Source organism: Cyprinodon tularosa, unplaced genomic scaffold, assembly GCF_016077235.1.
Source record: "Cyprinodon tularosa strain WSP-4 unplaced genomic scaffold, ASM1607723v1 ctg428, whole genome shotgun sequence".
In the NCBI taxonomy this organism is placed as follows: domain Eukaryota; kingdom Metazoa; phylum Chordata; class Actinopteri; order Cyprinodontiformes; family Cyprinodontidae; genus Cyprinodon; species Cyprinodon tularosa.
The window spans coordinates 671,071-697,500 of NW_024039150.1; the positions used below are offsets into that span (position 1 = coordinate 671,071).

The following is a 26,430-nucleotide window of genomic DNA, read 5'->3' on the forward strand; positions in this document are numbered from 1 at the left end:
AGTCAACAATGAGAATATTAACCTATAAGGTACTTTAAATCAAAGCAGAGCGTTTCTATCACCTTATATCAGAGGTGTTACTGAGCTATCTCTATACACTGTGTGCACAATTATTAGGCAAGTTGTATTTTTGAGGATTATTTTCATTATTGGGCCTCAATTGTGTCCTCAATCAACCCGAAAGACTCCTTAATATCAAAGTTCCATATTTTTGAAAGTTTTGTTGTTTTTTTTGTTTGTTTTTTTTAGATTTTGACATTTTATGAGGAAGTCTGTGTGTGCAGGTAAATATTACTGTACTGTAATAACAAACAAATGTATACCTATCTATCTTACTTGTTTATTTTCACCAGGTAAACCAATATAACTCAAAATTCAGAAATAAACATTTGGGACAGTCAAAAACAAATCAGTGACCAATATAGCCACCTTTCTTCCCCATGACGCCCAAAGGCCTTCCATCCATAGATTCTGTCAGTGTTCTAATCTGTTTGCGATCCACATTGCAGCAGCCACCACAGCCTCCCAGACACTATTCAGAGAGGTGGACTGTTTTCCCTCCCTGTAGATCTCACATTTCATGAAGGACCAAAGGTTCTCCATGGGGTTCAGATCAGGTGAACAAGGGAGCCATGTCATTATTTTTTCTCCTTTTAGACTTTTTCTGGCCAGCCACGCTGTGGTGTATTTTGATGCGTGTGACGGAGCATTGTCCTGCATGAATATCGTGTTTTTCTTGAATGATGGCGACTTCTTCTTGTACCACTGTTTGAAGAAGGTGTCTTCCAGAAACTGGCAGTAGGTCTGGGAGTTGATCTAGACTTGGAAAGGTCCCACAAGCTCATCTTTGATACCAGCCCTTACCAGTACCCCACCTCCACCTTGCTGGCGTCTGAGTCGATAAGGAAATTGCTGCCCTTTACTGATCCAGCCTGGTGCCCATCCATCCATCAGGCCCATAAAGACTCTCTCTCATTTCATCAGACCAAAACACCTTGGAGAAATCAGTCTTCATGTCTTGGCCCAATCATGACTTTTTGTCTTGTGTGTTTTGTTCAAAGGTGGCCTTTTTTCAGCTTTCCTTACCTTGGCCAGGTCCCTGAGTATTGAGCACCTTGTGCTTCTCGGCACTCCAGACATGTTGCAGCTCTGAAATATGGCACAACTAGTGGCTAATGGGCTCCTAGCAGCTTCACGCTGGATCCCTCTCAATTCATGGGGAGTTATTTTGCGCCTTCTTTCCAACACGCTTCTTGGGCCCCTGTTGGCTATTTGCCATGAACCGCTTGATTGTGCGATGATCCCGCTTCAAAAGCTTGACAATTTCCAAACTGCTGTACCCCTCTGAAAGACATCTGACAATTTATTAATTTTCAGTCTGTCAAATCTCTTTTCTGACCGATTTTGCCAAAGGACAACATCAACATCAACACCCTAATAACATCAACACCCTTATATAGGGTGTTGATGTCATTAGGCCATACCCCTTCTCATTACAGAGATGCACACCACCTGATTTACTTCATTGGTAGTTGGCCTTCAAGCCTATACAGCTTGGAGTAGGACATGTATGAAAAGGATGATGGGGTAAAAATACTCATTTGTCTAATAATTCTGCACACAGTGTAGTTATGCTGCTATAGGCTTAGATTTCTGGAGGACATAGAGACCCCTATTTCATCATTTTGCTTCATTCTATCTTTATTCTCCCACTCTGCAGAATCTATTAGTTCAATCTCTAACATTCTGCTCTTTCTGCTTTTTCTCATAGTAGCTTCATCTGGTCTGTTCCTGTTTGGCTGTGACTCCATCCTGGAGAGAAATATCAGCTGAGCTGCTGCCATCAACACCTTTGTTTATAGATGTTGGACATCAAGCTGTTTTTCAGTGTAGTCCTGTTTCTCTGACTGTGACTGGATGTGCTCTCTTCATCCTCTGACATCAGAGCTGGTTCAGAGTTCATCTTCCCGGCTGTGTGTTTCCTGGACAGGGTCGCCTCTGGAGCTGGTTTACAGTTGCCATTTGTATCTCTTCTTCTTTTTCTATGTCTGCTTCTGTCTCCTTCAACCCCAGTTGTTTCGTCAATGCTTTTGACTCAATGAGTTGATGGAATCAACTGGTTTTCCTTAGACAGGATGCTTTGAATAAATCTGACTGGATGATCTGGTTGAACTGTACTGCCTTGAGATCACATGTGTTGTGAATTGGTGCTATATAAATAAACTGAATTGAATTGAATGGATCCAGGTTGATGGACTCCATCATTCATTTTTTGGCTGATGCCCATGTAGGATCATCCATCCATCAATTTTATTACAGGCTTAATCCCAAGTGGGGTTGCGAGGGGTGCTGGTGCCTATCTCCAGCTGTGTACGGGCGAGAGGCGGAGTACACCGTGGACAGGTCGCCAGTCCATCGCAGGATGTCGGATCATGACATCACTAATTTAAGAAGGAAAGTGTAGCCACTGCAACACAGTTGGTTATAAGCACAGACTTTGATTAGGCCCCTCCACGTTCAAATGATTCAAGTATTCAGAGCTTTCTGGTGTCCTTCTGAATATTGCTCGTCTTTGCAAAACCAAATTTCACTTAGTCTAAGGTTCCCAAACTCATGACCTACCGTTCTCCAGGATTTCCATGATGTTCACCACTTTACATTGGAAAAAATCAAAATCTAGATAAGTAATTTTTTCTTAAAATAATTTAATTTTTCTAAAGGAGGTAAAAGAGACATTTTGCCAATTGAAAAAGACAATTTACACTTAAACTAATAAAATACAAATGCATTGTCTTATTTCAAGTGCTTATTATCTAATTATATTATTTTAATAATAAAAATATGCATGCCATTGACAAACTATCTCATTTACCTTCTCAAAAGAAGAATACACAATGTATGAAGTAAAGCAGACTAGACTGGTGGACAACCACAGCTGCCATGTTTGGTTTTTGTTCCTTAACGTTGTGTATGCATTTCCTCAGGATGCTATATTGTAAATGTGAGTCAGGCCTTGTGTTGTTCTTTTTGGTCAGCACTTTCTGATGCATGGATTTTCTGCATTGCATCTCTCTTATTGAATCGAGAACCTTGAGTTGTTCCAGAAAAAGATCTGCAGCAACTGTGGTTTAGAGATGGTTCAGCAATTAGTTTTTTGTTTTTTTACTGTTTTAAAACTTTGTCTTTTAATACTTTGTAATAATAAGATCATAAAAATGCTGAAATCTCAACAGTTTCATCGTACATCAAGCTTTTTAAGTTGCATTCTTTTACAAACCAGTCTACAGATTTCATCCTCTGATTTTCTGGCTGGTCTGTAGAAATGCTGCCAATCTCTTCATGGAACAGCCTCGTCTCTTTTAGTCGATGCAGCGACCAAGTACCCCCCCCAGCAGAAAAAACACTGTGGTAAGTTTAGTGTTTTCAATCATCTTTATTAGGTAAACTCTAAACTTTTAGTATTGCTTCTTACTCTTCCACTTTTTTTTTTTTTTTTTTACTCTAAATTAGAATCTTTAACAATATGTTTATATAGAACCAATGGATTAAGCTAAAGTTCTGAGGAATACAAAAATATTACAGAACAATTTCTACACTCAACGTCACTTGTGAGGCTTAGAACCGGTTCAGAAAAACATAAACGACAGCTGTCTGGACAGAGGATGCTAAAGTAACAGCACCATGGAGCGAACCTGACTGAGGAGACACTCAGGTTGGAACACACGTGTGTCTGGACTCAGGCGTGGCAACGTGCCACAGCTGGATCCGAGTGTCCTTTCCACAGGCTCGGCCTGCGATGAGCTGCCCTGTCCGTCTGAGGGACGCTGTCCAAACACCAGTCCCGGGCTGCGGTCGCTGTTGCGCAGCTCATACCTCAATATTCGCTGAGACAAAGGTTCAAGTGAAGACTAACACATAATGGGGCCCCACATCTTTCAGTTTAGAACTTGCATCCAGCATCAGTCCGCCACTGGTTCTGGTCCGTCATCTGGCGCCTCCTCCTCCTGGTCCTGCATGTTTCCACAGTTCCTTCTTATTTGGAAGCTGATCGAATGTAAAAAGGTGAGCTACAGGGTGACAGCTCTTATCCAGCACCCCGCTGTGGTCAGATACCAAATGATTTAACTCCAGTTTTTCCACTAGTGGTCGCTGCGCAGCGCTCTCTGTGACCACCTGGAGATCAACCCTTCATGAGACGCCAGGAGGAACTCAGCAGTTTCCAGGATGCTTCCTCATAAAGATTGTCTGTCAGAAAGCCTCCTGATTTGGTCTGGAGCAAAAAAGAAACGGTGGATCACACATGCCAAGCACTCTAAACATTCTACCCATGTTTGCATTCTTAGTACAAAGTATTAAAAAGATTATACAAAACACAAACACATTCCCATAGAAACTGCTTCATATGCCGCTTTCCCACTGGCCGAAAAACTCGGGAACAGTTGACTTTTAGTGGCAGTGGGAACAGCTCACTGACACCCGTCTATCCGGGTCAGTTAGCAAAACTGTGTTTTCAGTTGGAAAGCGGCCTTATTGTGCCACGCTGCCCTAGACGCCAGACCGACCTTCCCTGCTCTGAAGAGCTGCAGCATGACAAAGAACCTTCTTGAGTCGTTTGACCTGGGTAGACGTGTCAGTGAGCTGTTCCCACTGCCACTAAAAGCTGATTGTTCCCAGGTTTTAAATGGATTTTTCAACCAGTGGGAAATACGGATAAGAGGAAAAAAAACAAAACACTTGAAACACAAAAGGTGGGCAAGATCAATAGATCTAGAAGAGAGGAGTTCACTGTGGCTCAGAGTTAAACTGTGGTCAATCGAGTGTGTTGAATGTTCCCTCCGCTGAGATCTTACTGAACAAACTGGGAATCTGAGGATTAGGGACACGGGGTGGGTTACACAGACTTTTAGCAGAATCCGTAGAGCAGGGCCCCTGACAGATGTATGGAGGTGCCTGGCTCGGTGAGGTGGCAGTAGTAAAGCTGGGGGCTGAGTGCTATCCGCGCGTTAGCCGTCTTTACGGGGAGAACGTTGCCATCTCCAGAGAAATGCGCTGCCACAGCTCCTTAGTCTGCTTGCCTCGTTTCAGATTCTGCAGAACGTCGTTGAACTGCATCATTCCTACTGGCGTGAGGCAGAAAGCCCCCCGGGCGCTGCGGATGATGTTGACGAAGTCGTCGTAGTCAGCGGGGGTCAGATGGATGAGCCGGTGATGGATATACTGGGGAGGTAGAGAACATCAATTCAGACAATGATTCAACATCAGGGTTTCAGTCTGATTGGTTGGAGAAGATGTCGTTAAATATTACAGCTTGATATTGTGCTTCAAGCCACTAGGGGAGATGATTATCAACTGATCTGGTGAAACCAGGAATTATTGATCATATCGATAAACAGAACACTTGCCCAGAGGACCTTTGACTGGGAGCAAGAAGTTATTGAACTTCTGAACCATCTGCGCATACCATTTATATTTTTATTAGGGTCTTGTTGCATATGAGTTGGGGATCATCTCCCCCCCCCCCCCCAGTGGTCTGGAGAACTTCTGTCTGGCAGAGCTAGTTTACGAATAATCTCAACCTGCAGACATTTATTTCTAAACGTAGCAATGTTATTTTGCGTTTGTCTCCGGGTTGTCTTTGCAGTATTTTTTCGCAGCGCATTTTAGTATTTGCAGCACATTTGTAGCTCTCAGCTAATGCTAAGCAGGCTACAGTATTCTGGATGCAACGATGAACGGCGGTGTGCCGCACCTGTAGGTAGGCCTGTTGGCAGCGCTGCACCAGCTGGTGGAAAGCGGGTGTTCGGAGGTGGGCGTGGATGTGAGCAGGATTCAGCCTCTGCAGAGCCTCCATGATGATCTCCTGCAGGACGAATGGACTCAGTACTCCTTTGGCTGCTCCAACACAGAACTGGTACACATAGTTGACTCCTGAAAGATTAAAAGGGAAGCAGTTTAGTTAAAGGGTTCATGTTTATATCTAACTTTAGACTACTTCATGAGAATGAGATCAGTAAACTGATCCCAAGAAACATTTGATGTACTGCTTTTTTCTCTGGTCTATCATTTCAAACTCTACCAGTCAGGTTTTCAACTCAAGACAATAATTCCCAAAAGACCTGAGATGAGGCCTTTGATTAGACCATTCCAGGACGTTAACCATTTTCTGTCTGTTCAGGGGGGTGTTTTGGTGGAAAACAAATTTTCAGCCAAAGCTATTTCTCTAAGACAATAAATCAGTTTCTCCTGCAGGAATCAGCTTCACAAGCAGCTTGCTGAGGAACATCCCAGCAGCATTACGCTGATAAACACTTCATGCTATAGGTAGCCTGCCTCTGCCAAAACTGATCTAAAAATGAATTAAAAACGACCGAAATAGGTTTTTTTGGGCTAGTCATCCATCTATGGAATCACTGTTCTAGTCCAGTGAATAAGATCATTTTACAAACTGCAGTTGAAATTAGATTTTGGACGTTATTTCTACTTCCTCAGCAGATGAGTTACTGATTAAGTCAAATTCAATGCAAATGCACTTATAAACACACAAACATTTCAAACTAATTACTAAAAATAACTTTGGGTGGAGGTTTGTTTTCCTTAGTTTTAGCTCCCTTTTTGTATGTCCAGTTATTAGCGTCGGACGCTCACCTAGCCTTGCAGCCAGTCCCAGCAGCCACTTGACATCCTCTGTGTAAGGAGGACTTCTGGAGAAGTTGTTGGGATGGTCATTATGAGCTCTCCTGCCCAGCATCTCCAGCGCCAGCATACCTTCAGCAGAGAACAACAGTTCGTTTCAGTGCGGCGTTTTATTGACGTGCGAGTGAAGTTCGCCCGTGTGAGATGTCTCACCAACTCTGTAGGCCGAATGAAGGTAGTGCAGGCCCTGCTGGCTGATTGGCTGGCTGTGCTGCTCCTCTTCTGCTGTGAAGGGGGCGCTCACCAACGGAGCGGGCTGGGAGGACACTGCAGGTAGAGAGGCCCCCTGTATGGCCTGAATGGTGGGGCCAGAGTGGACGCTGCCCACTGCAGAAACACAACACAATCAACTCAAGACAAAGAAAACAGACACAAGGGTTTAGGGCGCGGGGCAGTCCTGACCTGCCACAGTGGTTCCCAGGGGCATGCCCGTCTCGGTGTGGTAGGGGTGGACGGCAATCTGAGTCATGGACGGTACCGGAACAGCTGGGAAGGTGACAGCCGCAGCAGACAGCGTGGGTTGGGGGCCAGGGGCCATGGAGAAAGGGTACTGGGCACCAATAAAAGCTGGATGCATCCCCTAGGAAGACATGTGTTAACACAGCAGAGGTCAGAGGTTAGTCCTACAACGAGGCGTCCAAGGCTTTGTTTCCATTAGCTGCTTTACTGGGATACAAAGTGGTGAGAAGAGACAAAGGAATCAGGGTTTAGAAGTCAGTAAATTTGTTGGTTTAGACCCGCAATCAGACCAGGAATGCCCAAGGTGAGGCCATTAGCAGCCCAAAGAGTGATTCTGAGAGGCCCCTACACATTTAACAACATTTTTCTACTATTTTTAGACTTATATTAACATTGATATGAGTATCGGCCAAAGTTCGTAATTTTTCAAGCCTATCAGTCTGGGTGGTGTTAACGACCAATAGTTGGTGTTTTTGTGTCAGACGGTGGAGGAGAGAGGATCGGTCATGTGGCGTTTGTTTGGACATGTGAGAGTGGCTGTGATGCAGAAAAAAGATTGTGGGTGTTTAACTGACGCAGAGCAGGAATGTCATCGCTTTGGTTGAATTTTCATGGTTCCAAAGCATAGGGCAACATATGATGCATAATAGTAAATATCAGTTAATTGCTTTTTTCTTCCAAGCTATAGTTTTCCAAATGTTATTTTTTCAATTTTTTCCGTTCGTTTTTTGTCTAAATACATTATTTTTCTTTAAATAATTGCATTTTTCTTGAATTGAGAAGGTAAATGAGACAATTTGCCATGGGACAAGACAATTAACATTTTAAATAAGAAAAACTGCATTGTCTTATTACGAGTGCATATTATAAAATGCTCATTCCATTGGCAGATCATCTTATTTATCTGTGCAGTGTAAGTTTTATTTTTTGTTGAGATTGATTCTAATAAATTCAGTTTATTTCTGTGGCTCCAGTCTTCAGCTCGTGTCATCTCAAGACACTTTCCAGATCCAGTTCAGTCAGATTAAATGTTTGATTTTCCATCTAAGTGAAATCTTCTGATTGCATGACTTTACAGGATTTTCTCCTCCTGGATGAGCAGTTAGACTGCAGAAACTCACTTGCATGTTGTTTTTAACTCTTTAGCAGAACCAGGCTCAGTGTGAGGGGCCATCTACGGAGGGGGACGTAGATAATTCCTTTGCTAGAAAAGTTAACGGTAACCTAGCTCCACAGGTAGGTCTGAACTGGGAAGTCAGTAGTTAAGCAGATGAGCTCTGAAATGTGTTTTCTGTTTCCTTCCATACAAATTAACTAGCTACTACAATTTAAAATAATCTAAACATCAGTTGTTGTTTTTTTTGTTTATTGTTAAGCAGCAGTCCCCTTATAAGTTCTTCAGACTTGATATCATCTGCCCCCCCACCACAAAGTTTGGACCTCACTGCCTGACATCAGAACATTCTGAAGCTAATTGCTATGTTTCTGGCTAAATGACTGCAAATGATGAGGTGAAGTGTTGGACGACTGTAGTTTGCAACCAAAGTGGGATTTGTATTAACAGCATGGTACGGTGGTGGAGATGACCTCTGACCTGAGGATACGAAGCCCCAGTCACGGGGAAGACGGCGGGCCGAGGAACGTGCTGCAGAGGGTGTCCTAGGTACTGGGGGGTGCAGACGGAGGGGAGGTGGGCCTGGATGGTTGTGTACGGGTGGAGCCCTTGGCTGTGGGGGTGGGACATGGCCTGGCCGGGGATGGCGTGGGACTGGTAAATGGTGGAGCCCACGGAGATGACGGGCACTATGGCTGCCGCCGTGACGGCCGCCGTCACCGCTCCCACCCCCGAGGACTCCATGTTGGCTCCGCCGTCCAGCACTACGCAAGCGGTATCTGGGGCCCTCCGACCAGAGCTCCCGTTGGCCCCGCAGCGGCTGGGGGGCTCCCGCTGCTGGGTGGTGCCCCCGCCCACGGATTGCTCATAAAGCCAGTACCACTGATGGGCCACCTCGAACAGAACCTCAGGGTACACGCCTCCACCCTTGGCTGCCTCTTCCACTGCCATGCAGGCCTTCTCCAGCATCACGTTGTCCTGGAAACAGATGAGGACAGATGTCAGCCCAACCCTGAGAAGCTTCAGTCAGTCAATTTATTTCTAGAGCTGCAATCTTCATGTCATCACAGGACACGTTATAGATCCGGATCAATCAGATCATGCAGTCAGATTAAAGATCCAAGATGTTTTATCAAGAGAACCATCCAGTCACTAACTACGTTTCCATGGATACAAATAATGGCTTTAAAGGTGGCTCTAAATATAATATGGGGATGAATCCCCTCCACCCCTGCAGCAAAGGAGTGTTAACATAAGGTCCCGCTGAGACCTTAATTAAAATGACCAATAACAAAAGGATGACGCAACAAAGGTCCAGACTGGAAAAAGATCAACAGACGCGAATGAAGAACCGCAGACAGGGTTTGTTTAGTAAGCAGGCAGCTTCTTATATTTATTTCTCCAGCTTTTTATTGTCAGTACACTGTCCTAAGTACAGAGCAACAAAAATCACTCTCTCCATTTAACCCATCCCCCCTTGGGGAGCAGTGGGCTGCCATGGTGGGGCGCCCGGGGAGCACTGTGGGGTTAAGGGTCTTGCTCAGGGACCCCAGAGTGGAAGTCTGTGGGAGTGGGGCAGGATTCCAAGCTCTATGCCCTAACCACTAGGCCGCCACTCCCCTACTACTACAGCGATTGTGGAAAACTAGACAGATCTGCTCATGCTCAAAGGATTTAATCATTTATACGCACGTCATGATCGGATCATTTCACTTAGTGACCACAGAAATGGGTATTTTCAACTTCCGACCAACAAAGATTTAGATCAGATCGTAGACATTTTGTGCGTGTAAACGTAGCGAGTGACTTTTCAGGATTCTCTACTCATCGATGAGCAGGTAGAGATAGTAGATATTACCTTGACTCTACAGCAATCCCTAAAACTGAGCATGCCTGCAGCGAGAGTAGAGAGGAAAAACTCATTTACACATTTCACTCATTTACAACTAGTTTGAAAATGTCTTGAACATTTTTTACATTCCTGTCATCATGGTGCCATGTCTATCACTTTCTGTGTGACAGACACACAACAGATTAATCAAACACAGAGTCACGGATTTACAGTTGACGTCAGGTTAAAGGTTAATACATAAGCTTGACAGACATATCTGCAGAAGGACCAGACGATATGTTCAGCCAAGATCAGTGTTTCCTTCACATATCGGCTGACACATCGTTGACAGATTCATCCCTGCATTTAGCAACCATGTCGTAACATAACTTTAGGCTGATGGATTTTTAACACAATCTCTACTTTGAGCACAAACAACAGTTTTCTAGAGTCTTTGGCAACAAAAATCAAAAGCTAGAGAGTGAAAGAGTCCCTAGGAATCAGACTGTCCTACAAGTAGAAAGTCTTCGGTCAGAGGCTCGTTCAGAGGCGCTATGAGACAGACCTCTACACGAGACCCCTTTGTCTGGAGCAAAATTTAACCTCCCTTTGCGATGAGTAAAGTATTGAATAACAAAATTCCAGCTGAGTTCTACCGCTTTCTGTCTCCCGAGCAGAACCTAAATCCCCGTTTGGAGCTATTTAAGCTCCATTGGAGCTGCCAACATCCGGTTCAGCTGGTTTACCTGCTCTTTGCACTGAACCAAGGCTCTCTGGATTTCGTTGGGGTTGAGGGCGTGGGCATGAGGCAGGCAGCTGAGGGCCAGCTCTGCAGCCGCCCGGACCATGTTCAGGTCCCTGGCCCGTGACGCCCGGTCTGCCAGGGAGGCCACCTCCGGCGGAGTGAGGTGGCCGTCCCAGCACTCCACCAGAATATTCAGAGCGGCGCTGCCGATCTCCATAGCTTGGCCTGCAGAGAAGTGAGGGAAGAATCAGTGAGCAGAAAGGGAAGGGAGACCAAACCTGAATATCTGGACCAACATCTCTGAAACCCACCAGTGATCCAGGACACATGGGAGGAATAGGTCCTCGACAGCCAGTTGGGTGAGACGAAATTGTGGAGGCCGAGCGCGTACAGCCCGATCTCAAAGGCGCAGAGATGCAGGTTTCTGTGAGGCCCCTGGTGACCTCCGCTGGCTGAGGGCTGCGTGAAGATGGAGGTGGAGGAGTTACCCCCAGCTTTGATCAGCACCGTCTTAGCCAGCTCAAAGTAGAAATGGGCCGCCGCTTCCGACGGCTGGTTGGGTACATGGGGGGCGTGGCACTCCAGACGGCGGCCCTTATACCTGAACGCAGGGGAACCAACAGAGACGTATTATTTTTTTTTTTCAAACTTCAGGTTACTTCAGATTACAGCAAGAAGGTGAAAAACCACTGATATTTAATGATCCCTATTTACCTGCTTGTGTCGGTGCTTTTGGCTCTGGCCCCGCCACCGCCGGCCCTACGGGACCCGCTGGAGGAGGAGGAGCCCAGCGAATCGGACGATGAACTGCTGATGCTGTCGCTGTCTTGGCCCCGCCCCCAAGAGGCTGCTGCCCAGCTGCCGCGGAGGGGCCTTCGACTGAGAGTGGGGGAGCTGTCCGAAGTGGTCTCCGGAGCGCTGCTGTCGATGCTCGCCATGCCTGCTCAGACACACGTATTACAGCAAGCGGTTACCTTTGACCTTTACATCCAGGCCTGGGCCTGTGGGACCAAAATCTTTTTTCTATATCCATTTTTTCCCCCATATTTTCAGATTTATGAGGGAGACAGTTCGGTGGAACAACATTCCTATTGGTCTGATTCCTATTGGTGGAGGGGGAAATATGGAAAACCAGATCTGAAAATAATGCAATTCCTTAAAACTCTAAAAAAAACAAAAAAAACAACAAAAAACAACAACAACAGACATTTGGAATAAACAAAGATTTTTATAGCAAACTAAAAATTATCTTTTGCATATAAATTGTAAATGTTTTAAATAAAGGGATGGTGAAGCAATTTCTTTTCTTTACTGCCTGAAGTCAATGACTGCGTTTAGATATGTGTAATGACTAATGAATTATTACCTCCAATAATAATCAGATTACCTTTTATTAGTTAGTTTGAACTTTCCATGTTTACCAATTGAGCTGTACTGCCTCAATTAGGAAAAAGTTAACCCTTTCCATTCGGTTTAATAAGACTGGTGCTGGTTATCATAGGGTGCATAACAGTAGATCCTGCAAACATAAACCAACCCAGTTGGTAAAGAATTGTTAAGTAGCTTTCTAAGCTGCGCTGAAAGGTGCTTTCTGTCACTGTAAATGCTAGCTGTACAGATTTCACTTCTCTGCAGATGACATGGTAAAAAGCCGTGTGGTGAGTTTTTTGGGTTTTTTTTGACACACTTTTACTAAATGTGCTGCAATATAAGTTTGAGGCAGTGATGCGCTGCGGTTCAGTGTTTGTTTGAGTGAAATACACCCATTTCACAGTTAAATGGCAGTCATTCCTTCACACCATCCATTTAAACGGGTAGGCAACTTTTAGATCCATCCTCGGTCCAACACACCTGAATAAAATGGGTGAGTTACCTCCTCAGGAGGCAGTCAGTTCCTCCAGAGTCCTCTCAATCATCTAATTACTTGATGCAGGTGTGTTAAATCTAAAGGTTGCATGATATCGGCCCTCAGAAACTGGACCTTCCCATCCCTGCTTTAAATGTTACTTTTAGGAACATTTTCTCTGCTTTCCATAATATTGAAACAAATTTCTCTGCATAAAAACTAAAAGGTTGTTTTATTGAAACTGTTGTTGATCCTGAAGTGTATGAAGAGGGATGGATTGAGTGGTCATACCGGTGTGCTTCTTCTTTTGGCGGACAGGTGAGCCCCAGCAGCGTTGGCTGTATCCGCAGCGCCCCCCTAGTGCCAGTCGACTGGGAACAGTGGCCTCTAGCTTAAAGGCTGCCGTCTCATTCTGATGCTCACTTGATAACTGGCCTCCATCTGCAGCTACAAGACAAACAGATTTTTTTTAACGGTGGTCCAAACTTCTAAACAGTTTGAGGAAAAACTTAATGAGATCCATCATGTTATCCTGGTGACATGGCGGCAGTTTTCACCATGCTCCTTGGTCTCCGCGGTGCTCTCGCCGGCAGTGCTGTTCTGCAGCAGGCTAAGCTCCACCTGTGTCGGCTGTGACTCCTCCCCGGCCAGAGCCACAGTGGAAGAAGAGCTGGAAGATGACGCGGCCACGGTGTTTGATGAGGATGACGATAGGGCGTGTTTGTTGGCGCCACCGGCAGCCCCTCCCATCCCACCGTGGTTCCCGGCGGTATGTTTGGACGGGCTCCGCTGACTGGCCGTAGCTGGCTTGCTAGAGTAGAATGAGCTCAGAGTCTGAGGTTTGTGGGTCTGGCTTTCCCTGTCCAACAATTTATCCAGGATCTGAGGAAGTGTGAGAGAGAACATCCAGCAGGGTGTTACGCTAATGTGATCCTCAAGGTACCTTCACACCCAGCAAGAAAATCTGTCAGCCTGGTCTGCCGGCGTGGGTCCCTTGACATTTTAGCTACATGTAAATATCTATGGCAATCTGTTCAACATTTAATCACTTTTAACTACAGTGGAATCCGCTTATAGTGATCCCGTTGGTCCAGAGCCAATTTGACCACTATAAGCGATACCATGATAACTTACCGTTATTTCATTTATTTTTTATGCAGAATACCATCTAAATGCCATTTGTATGGTTTTTCAATGAGAAAAAGGAAACAAAACGGATAGCTTCTGCATTTACTGGATTTTATTAAAGTACCATGCATGTTTAATTACAGTACTGCTCTTTGCATTTAGTTCCTATGCTCCACTTATCTGGAAAAAACTTCCAGAAAACTGTAAAAGTGCGGAAAGCCTGAGTTCCTTTAAATCAAGACTAAAAACACATTTGTTTAGGATTGTCTTCGACTGTTCTGGTTAAACAGTTCATCATTAAAACATAATTGGTTCAACTTTTATATTTTCTTTAGCCCAACTATTTTTAATTCTTTCTTGTTTCTGAATTTTTCCTTATTTATTTTTTTTCCTACTTGCTTTGATTCTGTTTTATCTTCCTATATTTTAATCATGTAAAGCACTTTGCATTGTCTTTCTACTGAATTGTGCTGTACAAATAAATTTGCCTTGCCCCGCCTTGCCTTTGCGCAGACATAACTCTGGTAGCCTTGTGCCACTGGTGCATTTTTTTTAACAAGTCTGACGTGTGAAACAAACTCTTTCATAGAACAACAACATAGAAGATAACTGCATAGGCTCCAGAAAATTAAAGCTAGCCTACCTCTGCTCCGCCGCATTAAGAAATCATATTTATCCATGGTTTTCTGGATCAGAGTGTTGTCCAACACCGAGTTCACTTCTTTTTTTAAACGACGTAAAAGGTCAAAGATTTTGAAACCAACATGCAGGAGACCAGTCTTTAAAATGCAAACTGCATTCCTCATCTCAGCTCTCTTCATCATCCTCATTTTCCTCCTTGCTGCGAGCAGCACTGGTACCCGCACTCTTGTACCTCCGCGATGATGTCCTCATCCGTCACGGCTCTGACACCAGAGTGCTATCATAACATTTGATCCACTTATTCATTATTTTTGCACACATTTACATACATAAAATGGCCAAAAATGAACACTACAAGTAGATTTCTTGATTACTATGAACAAAGTATTTCAACATAATTTGTATAGACATGATTCTGTCCCAAGCCTTTTGAACACTATAAGCGGTTGATTACTATATCCGTGACCACTATAAGCGGATTCCACTGTATATGGACTGAAAACCATAGAAACCTGTTATGTCAAATTTGCACCTCCAGATATACGTCACTCAGTTCACTCATTTGTATCAACCCTAAAGATATTCTGTGCATCTTATAATGGCTTGCCATACACAAATACAAAAAATTTCTGTATCTAAATAAGCCATTTTTTTATTAAAATAAGTGCAGTTTACCTGAAATTCAAGAGCTAAGAGAGACACTCTGACCATGGAACAAGACAATTTACATTTAAAATAAGAAAAAACTATTTGCATGGTCTTATATGCATATATAATAAATGCATATATAATTATCTTATTTCAAGAGTAAAAATACTCATTGTATTGGCAAATTACCTTATTTACGAGCTCAAACTGCTAGAAAAGCCCTTTAACAGTTTACTAAATCAGAAGCTAACTTCAGCTTCATACAGTGGATCACCAGCCCAGGCATACTAGTCTCCTGCTGGGGTTCAATATCTATAAACCAGGGAGGTTTTAGGGCAGGAAAAGCAGAAGAAATGAAAGACAAAGAAAGCCAGCTGGTGGAATCTGAGGATACGAGAAATTGTTTTCCTACCATTTAATGGCTGTTAGTAAATGATCACTTCTGTATTTTAGAGGGAAAAATGCAAACCAACATGGCGCCGCCCGTAACATTAAGGATATTTTTTTATCATTGTGATATTTTGTTGTTTGTGGAGAGCCAGGCGAAGAGGGCAGCCTTTGGTTAATTTACTTGACAGAGTCGGCTTTTGGGAAGTGGATACGAAAAACAATAGTCTAATAATCAGGGCTTAAGGGCTGGTTAAACTCCCCCACAGCAGTGTGAGCTTGTTGCAGAGATTTTTGATTTATGCCCAATATTGAAGCGCGGTCTGCACTATGTTATTCCACACCACAACGCAAGAGGGACAATCAGGAACTAGCTGTGGGTCTAGATACGGCTGAGGAAGTGGGGGCAAGTTTGTGCCACAACGGAGGGACATGAGGGCGACAGAGAGCTGGGATCCAGGTGGAAAACGTTCTTGCGCACCTCCCTCTTCTAGCTGGTCCAACTTTTACGAGTCGTTTTGCGCAATGGCGGTCATACAAGCCGGTAAGGTAGCCATTAGGAAATGTGGATAGTGTTGGGCAGTAGAATTGACCAATCAGAGGCCTCCTGTCTGCGGCACTGTCTGCGGTCACCTACAATCTGGGAGAGGTGCAACAGAGTGTCTGCAGAAGGGGCAGGGTCACATTTGCGTCCACTGCGTCACACACGCAGACGACCTGGTTTCTGAGTATAAATCAGCCTTTATAGACGCAGGAAACAACGACAGACGTTGAGGTTCATCACACTGCTAAGCAGAATCATCACTGGAAATTGTGTGGCACGGTAGGGAAGCTAGTATTTTTATGAGTGTCTAAGATTTCATGATTACAGAGGCAGACTGTAAGGAGATGACACGGTCTGCTCATGCACTCTTTGTTTATGAGAACCGAGCCAGAACTGAGCAGTGCTGAGCCCTACTGATAAACTAGTACCATGTTTAGTTGTCTCTGGCACAGTCTGGTTCAGTTGTGCGTGCCATTTACACTCAGCAGTTATCGGGGTTACCGTGCTCAGAACGATCTTAGCACGGTTTCAAAAGGGTAATGAAAATGGGGCATATGATCTATTACCAGGACTTCGTTCGAATTTTTTCTTCTGCTTGTACGGAAAAAAACCTTTTTTTCCAGAAGAAACTAAACCCTAATTTCCACCAGTTTTCTGACTGCATAGAAGAACAGATGAGACCAGAGTCATCAGGCTGTGCTACTGGTGCCTATAGCTTGGAAGGCCATCTGTGTTGGTGCCTGATGTGACCATTTACCTTCTTGAGTTTGCTCTGGTCGTCTTTGTAGGTGATCATCAGAGCTAAAGCCAGGTCCCCTTTAACCCGACGGGTTCCCTCACAGAGCAGAGGATGCTCTGCCTCACTGACGGTCGTCTTCATGCCTGCAGAAACAAAGGCAGAGGGAGAGTGGAGATGTTTAGGAGGCTGAAGCCGAGGAATCCCGAGTCAAATGTGAAACCCTGGGAATTAAGGACTAACCGAGCGCAGCTACAGCCGCCTCAAAGCCCAGCTCCTCGTCTCCAGGCATCTCGTTGTTCCGGTTTCGACTGGGCGGACGGGAACCAGTGGGAGACACAACTGGAGAAACATCCCGGAGAAAAGAGGAATCAATAAGGATGATAGTGTTGATGAAAACTCTCCTGTACAGTTTTTGTTTCCACAGAATCAAACATCCACACTTCAGAAAACAAAAGTTAAAAATAAAAACATCATGATTTATGGCTACAGCACTGCACAGAAAAATGGTTCAATGCCAGCATTTGAACCTTTGCACGTTTTGTCAGATTTTTATAGAAATTGCAGCTGATGGGAAATAAACAATCTAATAAGGAGAAAGAATCAATAAAATCTTTATATGCAGTTCCTCTGTACTCTCTAGTTCAAAACCTGAGAGGAATGATCTGAACTACTAAACACTAGGGATGCACGATATTGGGATTTTGGCCGATATCCGATATGCCGATATTTTAAAACTCATGTAGCCGATAACCGATATCGATACCGATGTTAAAGCTGGACAAAAATAAATAGTCATTGAAAATAGCAGTTTTATTATCCATTTCTGACAAATTTGAAAAATAATATACCGGTACTCAAATATATTTTCATATGCTGATATCAAATTGATTTTTAAAACCGCGGTATTGATCTATTTTAATTTCAAAATCTCGTGAAATTTCATCGTTGTGTTACAAACTCGCGTGATATTTTGCAAATTCTTGTGAGATTTTGTTAGTAAAATAGATCGATACCGCGTCAATATATCAACAAATAAAAATATGGCGAAATTTCGTGAATTTTCGGGGGATTTCGTAGAATAACGATGGCATATAGCAATATTTCATTAGTAAAAGAGATTGATATGGTGTTTTTAAATGGCGATATATCAGCATATGAAGATATTGTGATATTTTAATGTATCAATATTTTTTCCCTCGTCTTTAGAAGTTTTTATTTGATAGCAGATTATCAGGCTTTGCTGAGCTGCAATCATCTGAATCAGGTTGCTGAACCTCAGAAACATCCAAAACATGCAGCAGGGTGCCTTGAGGGCCAGGATTGAAAAACACTGATGTAGAGAAAAGCCTGGATGTAGAGAACAGTCTGAATTATATAGGGTCTTAAAGCACCTTTTAGGACAGCCAATAACAGCCTTTCTTACTGGGGAGTTGGCAACACTGGTGAAGGGGTGATAGGAGCTGAGAAGGGAAGGTATTGAAGAAAAATTTAAAATTTTGACCAAAAAAAACTTGTTTAAATATATTTAAAAAAAAACATATAATTAAATTGAAATGGGTCTTCGAGTTCACAAAGTTCTTGTTCTCTGCACATCCCATACTGCTGAGTTCTTTCTATATTGTGGCATTTTGAAACACTTTGTCAAGAAGAGCCAGCATCACTGCAGCCATGCAAAATTCTGCAGGCAACTATTAGGACAGCCTAGTGACAGAGCACTAGGGGGAGGTTTCATAATTGGGATATTAAAAAAATATATAGTTTTGACTAGTTCAAATTAACTGAAATATCTTGATTATAATTCTGGATGTGTGACACTTTAAATGACAAAACAGAAGACGTCATTTGAGCTATCTCAAAATGTGATTAAAGATATCTTGAATTGTTGTTTTTCCCTGGACATAATAAAAAAAATAATAATAATTTGCCTAAGGCCCCAAATTTCCTAAATCCGCCCCTGCTTTGATGCTCTCCTCCGGGTTGTGCCCAGAATTACCTCTCGAGTTGCGGAAGCGCAAATCGCCCTGAACTCAAGCCCATTGTTGAGAAAAAGGATTGAAATATGAAGAAAAAAAAGGGACATTTTAAACATATTCTTAATGTTTTCATATTTCCATTTCATACATTAATTCGAATTAATAGGATTTTACTTATGGAGACACGTTTCAGTCGATGTGCTACAGTTAGTGTGAGATGAATAAAGTCTCTGCTCAGTGGATGCCAATTCCCGATTTTGCTATCAACACCATTCTAGATCAGAAATGATCTAGTGACAGAGTGACAGACAGAGTGACAGACATTCTGACAGAGTGACAGACATTCTAGATCAGAAATGATCTAGAAACACTTTATTTGTTAAATTTAGAACCTGGAACCTGCCGAAGATTCCCTCCCCTCCTTATTTTCACATTTATTGTCCCAGACTTATTAAATTCATACCACAATAACAGAGAACAGGTATGATTATGTGGAGAAACTTGCATAATTGTAAACTCATTATTTCTCTAAGCAGGGGAGGGAGTTCTCGGCAACTTAGAACCTGGAACCTGCGGGAGATTGCCTCCCCTCCTTATTTTCACATTCCCTCAAATATCGCTGTTTTTGCTGCTTGGCCGGGATGCTGTTCAGAACTGCGCAGGCTGTGCGCTACTCGTAAGCACACTGCCTGCCAAATGTTGAAAGGGCAATATTATTGCCATTACTATTAATATATAATTGAAATGTACACATTCAGTGATACAATGTCACAGGGGATGGTATGGAGGGATGGTCATTTAAGAAGGGAGATAATTTTTACGATTTTTGCCATCCCCCTTCATTTCGAGTACTTTGTATATTATACACTACTCAAAAGAATTAAAGGAACACTTTGTAATCAGATTATAGCATCGAGTTAATTAAACTTCTGGGATATTGATTTGGTCAGGTAAGTAGCAGAGGGGGTCCTTAATCAGTTTCAGCTGCTTTGGTGTTAATGAAATGAACAACAGGTGCACTAGAGGGGCAACAACGAGACGACCATCAAAACAGGAATGGTTTTACAGGTTGAGGCCACTGACATTTTTTCCCCTCCTCATCTTTTCTGACTCTTTTTCACCAGTTTTGCATTTGGCTAGAGTCACTGTCACTACTGTTAGCATGAGGCGCTACCTGGACCCTACAGAGGTTGCACAGGCAGTCCAACTCCTCCAGGATGGCACATCAATACGTGCCATTGCCAGAAGGTTTACTTCTTACGCGTGATTTCAAAAAGCCGCATGATTTTCCGCCAGATGGCGTGATTTTTGTCCGGTGCGAATCAGACACGTTTTTTTTGACTTGGCAGGCTAAAAAACAACAACAAGGCTATTTTATATATATTTTTCCAAGCACACAACAGTTTAAAGCAAAGTTTAGTTTGAAAAGAATGTGCCGGAAGGATTGAAAGGCATGTTAACACGGTAATGTAGGCTTGAGTTCATTATCTGACGCTGCATATACACACCAGGAACCTGGAAACTTAAAAAATACTGAATTACAAAATACATTGAAAAACAAATATGTTTCATTGATATATATACAAAAATGAATATTAGGAACAATATTTATCAAACATTATACTGGGCAACTAAAAATTGTTTCTGGGCAAATGAAATGTGAAAGTCACTTGCCCAAAGGGGAAGTGGTAAAAATCGTTAACGTCATCCCCTGATATATATATATATATATATATATATATATATATATATATATATATATATATATATATATATATACATATATATATGCTGAGGTAATAATCCAGGGAGGTAATTCTCCAGTTATGCCAACCTGGGGTGCAGAGGACATCAAATATGAAACTGGCCAGCATCAGAGGCAGCACAGGTCTGTAGTCACAGAGGTTTCCGTCCCGGAGCTGCTCGGCCCGCTCTCTGATGGCCGACATCTCCACCAGGCCTAGGGGGATCTTCTTCAACAGCGCCACCACCTCCGACTCCTGGTAGGCCAACTTCACCTGCTCAGTCACAAAAAAATGTCCAAATGTTTTACGCTGCAGAGAAATGTTGAAATGTTGTCACTAACTCATTTCTATTGGTATGAGGCTCAGACTACCCAGAAAACTAATGGGTCAAATCTGTTAAACCTGGATAAAAACATTGAAGAAGAAAAAAAATCTAAAAATATTTAAATGAAATTTCACAAATAAAATCTGCAACAAATTGCCATCTGTATAAACCCTGGTTGAACTCTTCCATACATATAAATGACTCTTAAAGCCTTTTTTGTTGAGTTTTTTCTAACATATATTTTTAAACATTTTCTTCCTTTTCAACAACATCGTTTGAGGGACTGTTCAATCCATCCATCCATCCATTCATCCATCCATCTTCATCCGCTTATCAGGGGTCGGGTCACGGGGGAATCCCAAGGCGCTCCCAGGTGGCCCTAGAAACATAGTCCCTCCAGCGTGTCATGGACCCTCTTGGTCTCCTCCCAGTGGGACGTGCCTGGAACACCTCACCAGGGAGGCGTCCAGGAGGCATCCTAACCAGATGCCTGAGCCACCTCAACTGGCTCCTCTCAAGGTGGAGGAGCAGCAGCTCTACTCTGAGTCCTCACTGGATGACTGAGCTCCTCACCCTATCTCTAGGGGAAAGCCCAGACACACTACAGAGAAAACCAATTTCTGCCGCTTGTATCCAGGATCTCGTTCTTTCAGTCATGACTAAGGTTGCCAACCATCCCTTGAATAACTGAATCGTCCCATATCTAAAAATTTAAGCATCTGTCCCGTATTTAGTGGAAAAGGAACACACTTTTTACCATATTAACTGTGAGAGTAAAAAAATGGTCAGTAAAACGCTAATGGAAAATGAAGAACAATGGTACGTTGGATACAAAACTTACAGTAAACTTGTTCCCAGGCCCTGTCCTGGGTTGTAACCAATGAGCTGACAACATACCGTATTTTCACGACTATAAGGCGCACTTAAACGTCTTTTTTTTCCCTCAAAATGTGCGGTGCGCCCTATGGTGCGGTGCGCCTTATGTGTGTTGTAACTGCGACTTTTGAGACCACCTCATTGAGGAGATGATGAAAGAGTGGCTGAATGTAAGGAGACCAGGTGTTTTTTTTCCACCCCTCACCATCGCTGTTAATATGTAACTCCATGCGTGCCCATCTCACAGCTGATGTGAAAAACATGGGGAAACAAATTAACGCTGCTCGACATCGGTGTGAACCGGACGCAGCAGGTGCAGCAGAAGCACCGAGTTTACATGCAAAGTCAATGGTTGACGCGCATATAGGTGCAGCAAAAGGTCCCGCAGCGCATTTTGGTGCAGCACGTCGGGAGCGTTTAAGCATCTGAAGCGCCGCGCTTCTGCTGCTCGAGATGGAAAAATTGAAGTTTTGCTGCTGGACGCGCCGCATCAACCAATCAGAGAAGCTGATCTGGGAGCTGCCAGCGAGACAGACAGCGCTCTGATGACATATGATATTAACGCAAATGGAAAAGGCTGGATGGATGCGTGGCTGAGGCAGGTGTATGTGAGAAGACTAGGTGGTTTTTTCCACGCATCACCATCGCTGCGTGCCCATCTCACAGCCGATGTGAAAAAAAGGTGAATCAAATGAACGCTGTGCTCGCCGTTATCCCGGGGGTCTGACAAAGGAGCTTCAACCGCTCGACATCGGTGTGAAGCAGCCGTTCGAAGTAAGGCTGCGAGCGGCGTGGGAGCGATGGATGACAGACTGAGACCACAGTTTCAGGATAAGAAGGCAGCGCCGGGCAGATTACGCCACCGTTTGCGGATGGATTGTAGATGGACTGTGTCTGCTGGCTCTGTTGTTCAAGCTTTCGCAAAAGCCGGCATTATTTCTGAGGAGCTGCGCTGCACGGAAAGTGACTGACAGCGAAGAAGGGGAAACTGGCATGTCTGATTTAGCGCAGCTGTTTTATTCAGAAACAGAGGATGATGACTTTGATGGGTTTGATTAATACTTTGTAATAAATACATGAATAAAGCACAATCATACTCAGTTTTGCTCCCGCTGTATTTTTCTCCCTGAAAACTTAATTCAACAGCAGCCCCGGCGCGTCTCCTCCTCTTCATCGCGGTGGCTGGCAGGTGTTTTTTCATCTAAATAATCTAAATCTTGCAGCTATATTTGCTGTGATCAGTGGGAATAAAGTAGTTTTAATATGTTTTTAAGTGAGAAAGTCCACCTGAAAACTTAATAATTGCAGTCAGTTCATCCAGATTATCTATTTCTGTCGGAGGCGCTCAGACCCCCACATACCAGCGGTGCGCCGACAGGAGAAATCCTTTCGTTCACCGCGGCTGCTTGCAGGTGTTTTTCATCTAAATAATCTAAATCTTGCAGCTATATTTGCTGTGATCAGTGGGAATAAAGTAGTTTTAATATGTTTTTAAGTGAGAAAGTCCACCTGAAAACTTAATAATTGCAGTCAGTTCATCCAGATTATCTATTTCTGTCGGAGGCGCTCAGACCCCCACATACCAGCGGTGCGCCGACAGGAGAAATCCTTTCGTTCACCGCGGCTGCTTGCAGGTGTTTTTCATCTAAATAATCTAAATCTTGCAGCTATATTTGCTGTGATCAGTGGGAATAAAGTAGTTTTAATATGTTTTTAAGTGAGAAAGTCCACCTGAAAACTTAATAATTGCAGTCAGTTCATCCAGATTATCTATTTCTGTCGGAGGCGCTCAGACCCCCACATACCAGCGGTGCGCTGACAGCAGAAATCTCTTCATCAGCAGCCTGTAGGCTGGGCAGCCTGGGGTTCACCGCGGCTGCTGGCAGGTGTTTTTCATCTAAATAATTTTAGCTGCAGGCACCAGGATACCGGCAATAAAAGCGAACATATTTCGTCAGCAGGTTTCAGGATTTTAAGTTAATTTAGGAGTGACCACAGCGCTGTGTCATCTGCGATGTCTCTGTCTCACGGCCAGCTGCCAGGTTTGATTAATACTTTGTAATAAATACATGAATAAAGCACAGTCATACTCAGTTTTGCCCCCGCTGTATTTTTAAATACGCAGTAGAGGTATTTAAAGGTAGTAGAGGACATGTACCTGTATATACAAAACGCGCCCTATAGTCCGGTGCGCCTTATGTGTGTGTTAAATACAGAAATGGGACACATAACTGAGACTGCGTCTTTTAGTACGGTGCGCCTTATGGTCGTGAAAATACGGTATATGTAAAGATCCAGAATACAGTCATTCTCATAATAATTGGTACAGTACATCCTCCCCAACCCGGAGAAGGCACTCTACCCTTTTCCAGCTCAAGAGCATGGTCTCGGATATGGAGGCACTGATCAATCCTCATCCCGGCCGCTTCACACTCGGCTGCAAACCGCTCTAGTGAGAGCTGTAGATCATGCCCTGATGAAGCCAATAGAACCACATCATCTGCGAATAACAGAGACGCGATCCACCAAAACAGATCCCATCAACACCTTGGCTGCGCCTAGAAATTCTGTTCCTCACTGGAAACGAGTCTGACTTACTGCCGGCGATGCGGACCAGGCTCTGACACCCATCATACAGAGACCTAACAGCTCCATACTCCTGGAGTATCCCCCACAGGACCCCCCGAGGGACTCGGTCGGATGCCTTCTCCACATCCACAAAGCACATGTAGACTGGTTGGGCAAACTCCCATGCACCCTCCAGAATCCTGCTGAGGATGTAGAGTTGATCCAGTGTTCCACGGCCAGGACAAAAACCACACTGCTCCTCCTGAATCCAAGATTTGACTATCTGACGGACCCTCCTTTCCAGCACCCCGGAAGAGACCGTACCAGGGAGGCTTAAGATTGTGAATCCTCTGCATTTGGAACACACCCAACGGTCCCCATTTTTAAATAGAGGGACAACCACCCTAGTCTACCAATCCAGGGATCGTCCTCCTATGTCCACTAAGGGTGTGCAAAATAATCGTCAAATCGATGAATCGTGATTCTAATTTTTGTGATCTACTGAATCGATTCTTGAAGGCAAGAATCGATTATTAAAAAAAAAAAATGAACAAATAAAATACATTAATGGTTGGCGCACATCAATCAAACCAAGTGGAATACAACTTCCAGTCCAGCAGAAGTCGCTGCGGATGTGTTGACGCCTGCTGCTTTGTGTCATAAGCATGTCCGGACTGATTATCCTCATTTTGTTATTTTAAGTTTGATGAATCCTAAGATCTTTTTGTTGGTGTGTCCATGCCAGTAATAGTAATATTTCTGTCCAGTATTTGTTTTCATGGCAACACCTCCAAAAGTAATTTCAATAAATACAGCTATGTATGAATTCAGTTGCTTTCAGTTATGTATCAGTTGAAGACACTATCCAGATCACACCCAGCCAGTCAGCCACTGGTAAGGGCTGTATCTTTTTCTTACAGTGTTCAGTGAAAATATCACAATGCATCGCAATATTTCAAGTATCGTGATGCATCGTGATAGAATCGCATCGTGGCATGTGAATCGTGATTCGAATCGAATCGTGACTTCTTTGCCAATACCCACCCCTAATGTCCACGCTATGTTGGAGAGTCAACTTAATTAACAAAGCCCAACAACATCCAGACATCCACATCTAGATACGTCAAAATAATGCCAGCATGCTCTGAAAATCTGAATGGGAGCCAGCTGATAGAAAATGAGTCGCCTCTCAGGCTGCATGGAGACAAGTGCATGGGTTGGACTTTGGGGCACCGACCTCCAGGGCTTTAGTGGACGCAGGCGGCCTCTGTAGCTCCAGGGAGAACATCCCAGTGCTGAAGGCCAGATTGTGGAGCTCCAGCCTCTCGCTGAGAACAGTGAGCAGGAAGGCAGCTTTGGACAGCGTGTTGGTGGCCACCTGAGTCTGACGGCTGGTCGACACCTTGCTTTTCTTCCCCTGCCGCCAAAGAAAAAAAAAACACGTTAGACAATGAAGAAGCAGCATCCTGTGCACTGATACGGGGAAACTTTGTGATAACTACCTTAGTTTGAGGTTGCTCCACCTTAAGGTCAGGAGGGTTCTCCAACAGGTCTCTGGCGAGCTCCACAGCCAGCTGACAGGCCTCGTTGCTATAGCCATGAGCATAGAGCGCTTCGGCACAGGCAAACAGCACCTAGAGAACAAACGCACAACGGGCAGAGGCTGCGATTCACCAAAGAAGCTCGATTTTAGAATAACTCAGGGTGATTCCCGTTTCTCCTTCCTGTTAAAAGGGAGTTCTCTTCTCCACTGTCACTACAAGCATTGCCTTCAAGTCAATGAGCCGATGCAATCAGCTGATTTATTGTCTCTGTAAAGTGACCTGAGATGACATGATGTGAATTGGTGCTATAGAAATAAACTGAATAGAATTGAATTTATGATACTAAAGGGCTGAACACACCGGCAGCGTACGACTTTTTAATCTCTGATCCGATTTTTTTTTTCCATATCGCACTGACTGCGTAAAGAGCAGCTCCGGCTAGGCAGGGTGAGCAGATATGTGCAGATTTTTTTCACTTCTGCCTCTGAGCTACAAACAAGTTACAACAATTCCTCACATTTAACTTGACAGATTATGAAAAGTTATTAAAATAAATGAAAAAAAAAATTAAAATAAAAAAAATGGTGTGGGAACGCTGTGGGACGGTTTCTATGCTGACTGAG

General features: G+C 43.7%; 1 protein-coding gene across 1 annotated transcript in view; it reads right to left on the minus strand.

Moving 5' to 3' along the window:
* Window positions 1–3,418: 3,418 nt before the first annotated feature.
* Window positions 3,419–26,430, minus strand: part of zswim8 (zinc finger, SWIM-type containing 8) — a 44,799-nt gene continuing 21,787 nt past the window's right edge. Inside the window, exons 11-26 of the mRNA XM_038299413.1 lie at window positions 25,766–25,897; window positions 25,501–25,680; window positions 20,584–20,767; window positions 17,017–17,115; window positions 16,795–16,919; window positions 13,246–13,570; window positions 12,980–13,135; window positions 11,557–11,782; window positions 11,154–11,443; window positions 10,844–11,067; window positions 8,747–9,244; window positions 7,096–7,273; window positions 6,847–7,020; window positions 6,646–6,765; window positions 5,750–5,928; window positions 3,419–5,217 (exon numbers count right to left, since the gene is read on the minus strand). Coding sequence (XP_038155341.1) covers window positions 5,014–5,217; window positions 5,750–5,928; window positions 6,646–6,765; window positions 6,847–7,020; window positions 7,096–7,273; window positions 8,747–9,244; window positions 10,844–11,067; window positions 11,154–11,443; window positions 11,557–11,782; window positions 12,980–13,135; window positions 13,246–13,570; window positions 16,795–16,919; window positions 17,017–17,115; window positions 20,584–20,767; window positions 25,501–25,680; window positions 25,766–25,897 — 3,294 coding nt within the window. The 3' untranslated portion in view covers window positions 3,419–5,013. The remainder of the gene's footprint in view (window positions 5,218–5,749; window positions 5,929–6,645; window positions 6,766–6,846; window positions 7,021–7,095; window positions 7,274–8,746; window positions 9,245–10,843; window positions 11,068–11,153; window positions 11,444–11,556; window positions 11,783–12,979; window positions 13,136–13,245; window positions 13,571–16,794; window positions 16,920–17,016; window positions 17,116–20,583; window positions 20,768–25,500; window positions 25,681–25,765; window positions 25,898–26,430) is intronic.